The sequence below is a fragment of the Henckelia pumila genome, chromosome 1 (assembly GCF_033568475.1).
Source record: "Henckelia pumila isolate YLH828 chromosome 1, ASM3356847v2, whole genome shotgun sequence".
NCBI lineage: Eukaryota > Viridiplantae > Streptophyta > Magnoliopsida > Lamiales > Gesneriaceae > Henckelia > Henckelia pumila.
The window spans coordinates 75825327-75831830 of NC_133120.1; the positions used below are offsets into that span (position 1 = coordinate 75825327).

Here is a 6504-nt window from a genome sequence, read left to right on the forward strand (position 1 = left end):
TTGCTATGTCCAATGGAATTCTGAAAAAGCAGAATAGGACAGCTAGGGATAAGATCGAACTAAAGGAGTTCGGGGACAACTGACTCGGACACACGCAGAAATATTGACACAACTATGATACACAGCTCGGGATAGGAAACCTTAAACCCATTTTTACTTGATCTATGCTAAAACTTAAAAATTCAAGGGGAGGCTTGTGAGCTCGGTCCTTCCAACCTGGGATTAGGAGGTCATATCCCTCGGGCATCCCCGATCTCTCTCTAATACTAGGACCCGCATCAGGGCTCAAATGAGAGGCCAAGACCTCATACCATTGTTTACCCTTGGCAGATAATCGGGCTTCGTCCGACCTAAGTCTATGCAGTCGCTTCAATTTTTCCTCTCGAGTCTCAGATAAATCCAGGTCTGAACTTGGATTATCAGAGTCGGAGGGCTCGGGGTTGTTTTGGGGAGAGCTGGGTGCCTCAATAAAATCTACTATCTCCCTACGGGAAGTTTCATTTGGGGAAGACATTAAGTTAACCCACACGAAAGAGGTGAAACTTACAGATGGAAGGGCTGCAGTGGTGTAGCTCGGGAATGATACAAGCAGGTCGGGAGCAGGCAGTCGGGGGCGGGCAAGCTCTCGAAATTTTGACAGCGTAACAGTGCAAGTGAAAGGTGAAAATCAAAATTTTTACTGACCTATATAGAGGTGGTGAATTGATCTAGACCGTTGATTGTTACCTCGATCTACGGCTCAAGACGGGACAAGTCAGGGCCATATAAGCTTCGGGAGGACGGGAGGTGAACCGTCAGAAGGCATCTGGGCCGTTCGTTGAAAGCACATCACGCGGATCTTGATCTGGACCGTTCAAAGGAAACACATCACGCGGATTCAATTCTGGGCTGTCCGAATGAAGCACGAGCAGTTCGCGGTCAGGTCTGCATTATTGGTGTAAATTTATTCTTTTTTTAGACCAGTTAGGGAGGTACTATCGATATCCCGTGAAATTATTTTAACCCGAACCCGTTTATTATGGGTTTATGAGGGTTGGCCCAAATATGGGATTATTATTATTAGGTACGGTCCAGCCCAGTTTTCTACCCGTTAGGTCTTGTCATGACCTGGACTGCTGATAATGGGCCGACTCGAGCTGGGGCCCAATGGGCTGGGCAGGCCTTTCTAGTTCAAGTGGGATTTAGTTGCATTGAAGATAAGTTTGGCCATATCCAGATATTCACGAGATAGAAATAAACTTAAGGGCGGTCCAATGAATGAAGAGTCCTATTATAGGACGTGTTATAATTCGATTAGGTAACTTACTCTATTTTTCCCTATAAATACGGGTACTGTTATGGTTGTGTTAATTCATTACTCACTATTCACTATTCATCAACACTCACTCTCACTTTGATATTCACGCACTCATATTCTCTTGTCTTTGCATTCATCATACTCTCTGCCTTCAAGACACTGACTTAGGCATCGGAGGGGTCCCGCCGAAAACACTTTCGGCGCCCCCCCTGACCTAGTTGTTGCCTATGCAGAGTTCATTGGTATCCGACCCGACCTGCTTCATAAAGAAGTTGGAGGATCCATTCTACCAGACCGAACCCGAGGTAAAAAATCGACATCATCAGTTTTCATTTTATAAAGAAATGTGTTCGGAGGATCTGGCATAGGTGCATTTTTTTTTTAAAAAAAATGTTGAGGCATCTCGTTTAAGTAAAAAAGGTTAGATCCCGAAGGGGACCCCATCTCACATGAGTCAAAGACTCATTGACTTATGCGGGATTAAATCGAGGGATGTGCACGAGCGACAGAGACCTGAGAGAGAGCAACATGACCAACCCCAGAGCATACTCACAGAATAATGTTGATCAAATTGTGTAAACTAATATTGTGGTGATTAAAATGATTGTGAAGATGTAGAATAGTATTCAATAAATAATATATGTGTAGCTTGATTGTTTAAATTTATGGTAAAACTATAATGTGCAAAGTTGTATTTTGTAATTTTAATTCAATAGTTTGATTGATGTGAAATAATTAATGTTTGATTGGAGTTTGGATTATTAATCATATCAAGCTAATGGAATATTATAAATTTTAATTCCATCAATTTTATGTTTATATAGTATTTCGTGTTAATTAGGATGAAATTTAAGAGTTTGCTCCATAATAATGTCATTTGATATGCATTCCAGTTTACATAACTAATATACAAATATATGAATTTATGATTTGCAATATTGTTTTATTGATAATAATAAAATTATAATTGAATTCAATATATTTGAATTTGAGTCCTTTCATCTAAGGCCTAGAGAAATTAATAAATATTTTTTTAATATTTTTACGTCAGTTTTTAGTTTATATTGAAAATTAAAAAAAATGTTGTAAAAATTTTGCATTATTTTTTTTACATTTTTTTATTACGTAAATATATATTCGTACTAACGTAATAGCTTGAAAATCAAGAATATTTTTATTATATTATAATTGATAAACCCATTAAAATAACTAACTTTAGTCATTTTAATAGATTTTTAAATTTATCCTTATAATTCTTTCAAATATATTCAATAATTAAAAGGTAAAAATGTAATTTAGGATTAAAAAACTCTCACATCTTATCTCACTATCTTAATTTTTAATTATTATTTTTATAAAATTATATAGGCTTAGTGTACTAGTTTATATAAATGCACATCCAAAAATATTGATTTTGTAATCGAATTTTTTTATCATTGACGAAGGTTATTCCACCGACTCAGACAGCATTTTTTTATATAGTTTTTTTTTTTTTCTTTTTTAACCCTAGTTGGAGCTGGGGGAGGGAAATGAAATGAATATTGGTCGTTCCCCGAGTTTCCATGGAAACCCAACCTGTGACGACACGCTGAAGGGGAGAAGAAATTGATTGATTTAATTAATTAATTGATCATTATGATGAAAATTTCAGATTGCGGATAGCACAAAGTGATCGGATTCAATCCAGATTCGCCTTTTTTTATGTGTATTTTGTTCATAATTTCCAAAATTAACGATGGACTCGGATAGGGTTCGTGTGAAGCGGAAAACTCTGGAGATGGTGCTTCAGCAATGTCAGATTGCAATTCAACAGCTCGCTTCTGGCTGTGATGATGACGATGATGATGGGCGAGACGACGTTTGCGAGCTCGATAGTGTTCCTGAAGACCCCACGGGCACCTCCTCTGACCCTGCTAACTGCGACACCGACACGCCCGAGGTAAAGGGTCTTGCTTTAAGTAAATGGGTATTTCATTCATAAGTAGCTTTGTACTGGTTCTGGCCTTAACAAGTTGCATTTCTAGGGTAATTGAAAAGAAAAATGTAAGGTTTATGCCTTGTTTGATGACTGGATCGTGGGAATTTTTTATTTAGTTGGAACAGAACTCGTAGTTTTAGAAAAATGTTGAAAGATTTCTATTTGAGAAACACCCGGTTTGCTTCTCCTTGTTGATCCAGGTTCTTTTATTATTGTTACCATCTTTTTTATCCTTAGAAAATTGACTCCTTTAAATAAATTAACTCTCTGATTTTGATTCCCGTTACAAGGGTATGAAGAGTTCTCTAAAGTCCATACAATGTGTAATGTTTTTGCAGTTTTATGATTTGTTGAAATCTAGACTTGAATGTCCTGATTTCCTCAAGAAACTAGAAAATGCCCAGGCGTCGCTTCCGCAAAATATGACTGGTACGATTAAAAATTGCTGCTCAGACACATGCAGCCAGTTTTTTTATGTTCTTTTTCAGACCAGTGGATTGAAATAGGATGATTTTATATGATAACATAACGTGAACAAGATTCATTTAAGAGTGATGAGATCTTAATCCGTTTTTCACCTTTACCAATATAACTTTTACATGATATATGATGCAGAGGAAGGCAGTTCCTGGGACATGATCAGTGAAAATGATCTTTGGGAAGGTGGAAATGTTGAGTTAGACTCAGAAGATTATGTTTTAGTTAGTCAAGAAGATATAATGGAGGGTATAGCGGCCTTCATGGCTGCCTATCTATCATCTCTTAAACAAACTAAGGTGATGATAAGTTTCTTGTTACTTGCCCGCGAATCAATCATCACATTACGATTCCAACTTTGTTACATACAGAAGCCTGTTTTAATTAAGATTTATGTACTTGCTTGCAGTCCACCGAAGTCCATGTACTGTATACCCTGCATTGTTTGAGATTTTTGATTGAGCCTACAGAATCACTTTATTATTGATTTGAAGGTTATTGACTCTCAACTCCATGAATGAGCTCAATTTGATCTCATAGATTTTGGTTGTTTGACTTCTGACATACTCAAGCTGCTTTTTTTAAAAAAAAATTTCTAATTTCTAATGGGTTTTACTTTAATCAGTTGGTTTTTAACTATTTAAAATGGTTGAACTCATGATGCTAGGAACCGCTTGGATCAACTTGAGCACTAAGATATTTCTTGACTAAGTAAAGTGTTGCTGACCTTATTACTTTATTCAATTGTATGTGTGCATCTAGTCACTTCATTATTGGTATACTTGCGATTTTTAAACTAAAATGTTGGACTGTTGATTGATAACTGACCACATGCATGCCAGCAAGGTTTAGTGGTATAATCAATTTTCTGGCCGGAGCGTGTATTCCAAGGGTTAAGGTACAACAGTACAAGTACAGTATTTTGAAATCACTCTCAGCTCTATTATATCAGACCTTTCACTGAATCACTAGGTCATCTCAGGTCATGCAATTGTACATTCTGTAACGATTTATGTTTCTTACCAAATTATATATGTGTGTTGCAAATGTAAGAATTATATCAGATTTATTACCTGATTCCAGTTTTTCATTTCCACTTGATACGGCTAGCATGAACTTTCCTTTTTATATTAGTTCACCTTTGCTGCAGAATGAGAGGGCTACAATGATTTGGATGTAAACTACCAGAAACTAGAACCTTAAGTTACATACCTAGGATTAAATGTGGATGATTCTCATGCAGAATGTTAGCAGAAGGACTTTATGCTTTGTTAGCCTTTGCAATGTTAGTTCAGTTGTTGAGTTCCGTAATTACCTGTTCTATTGCATCCCAGATTCCTATTCTTTTTGCTGCATGTGGACCTTATCCTTTCATATGGTTTTTTTAAAAAGTTATTTGCTACTATGATTTGCAGGATTTGACACCCAATCAGCTTCAAGAGGGTCGGTCCACTATTTTTCTCCCACGTCATATTTTGAAAACTGAGTAGACAGAAAATTGCATTTTTAACCGATTCAACACTATGTGTTCTTTAATGAATTTTGTAATCGGATAGTGCCTAAGGGGTGTAAAATTTTTTAAAATTGGTTTCAGTTCTGAGCAAGACGTTCTCTATCAAAAAGAAGAAGGGCAAGCTTAGGAAGGCATTCGATGGAACAAAAGTTATCTACAACGTGGCATCTTGGGGAGCTACTGCAATTGGGTAAGTTACCTTAAGCAAATTAGCAAACTCACAATGTTGTTCCCAACTGATTACTGTAATAAAATGGCGTTTTAGGAACCATTAGTTCTATTATTTGGGTGATGACACATTGTTTAACAGCCAATCTGACTTTGCATGAGCTACTTCCTTTTTTTTTTTTTTTTTCTGGTGATAATCTAATGACCTAAATAAAGAACTTTTGCTATATCATATAAAAATCCTTGGAGTTTAGCATGCGAAAGAATATGAAAAATCCCGTAATATCCTTTGAGGTGTTCCTGTCATTGGTTCCTCCTGGTTTTCACACTTCTATGTTGTTTCGTGCCAAATATTTATACAGACCTGAGTTCTTTCATATCATTTGTCTTGTTTGTAACGTCTAATCTGGCATTCTAACTCTTAAAATGATTTCCTTTTCGTCATGAGACAGAATATATCAAAACCCGGCCCTTTTGAGGGCTGCCTCTGCAGCATTCTGGACTTCTTGTCATGTTATTTCGAAGCTCTTCTGAACTGCGCCAGTGAATTCGGAATTGCCTGTGTGCTTGAGGCCAAACAACGCGTCGTTTCTCGTGGCCGTGTAACATAATTGACGTATCCTCTGTTCTTTTCCTGTAAATAATTATTTTATGTGATCTATCTGCACTATTGTCCCAGTTAGTGGATATTGTAGTTTAAATGTGTTGTTTCACATATTGAACTTTTGTATGGTCGTGATTCGTGTCACAAATGATTTCAGAATCAGAATTTATAGTACATGATATTCGAGGGCTGCTCAAATTTATTTGGTCATCAGTTATGGAGAGTATATAATCAAGGGCCAAATTGCATATATGAGATGGTCAGGATAACAATTTTTTTTTTTTTAAAAAAGTTTGATTTTATTCAGTTTTGCTGATTTTTTATTTAATTAAAAAATTATTGAATTATCAACTCAAATCGTGCGAGAAATGGAGGAACAGACTATATTATTTCAAATGTTTGGACTTCTTATTTTCTTTCGAAAATACTTTTTTCTGTGTTTACAACTCAGATCATACGAACCTCTT

At 36.3% G+C, this 6504-nt stretch overlaps 1 protein-coding gene across 1 annotated transcript; it reads left to right on the plus strand.

The window, feature by feature from the left end:
• The first annotated feature begins 2801 nt into the window (after positions 1-2801).
• Positions 2802-6249, plus strand: LOC140891380 (uncharacterized). The gene is made up of 6 exons (XM_073299843.1): positions 2802-3236; positions 3614-3704; positions 3891-4051; positions 5168-5195; positions 5347-5455; positions 5886-6249. The coding sequence occupies exons 1-6, from the start codon at positions 3033-3035 to the stop codon at positions 5965-5967; spliced, it is 675 nt and encodes a 224-aa protein (XP_073155944.1). The 5' UTR covers positions 2802-3032; the 3' UTR covers positions 5968-6249.
• Positions 6250-6504: the final 255 nt, after the last annotated feature.

Coding starts and splice junctions, on each gene's coding strand:
- LOC140891380 (XM_073299843.1), top strand. CDS start 3,033: ATGGACTCGGATAGGGTTCGTGTGAAGCGGAAAACTCTGGAGATGGTG. Junction 5,196..5,346: donor ACCCAATCAGCTTCAAGAGG/GTCGGTCCACTA, acceptor AATTGGTTTCAG/TTCTGAGCAAGACGTTCTCT. Junction 5,456..5,885: donor TGGGGAGCTACTGCAATTGG/GTAAGTTACCTT, acceptor GTCATGAGACAG/AATATATCAAAACCCGGCCC.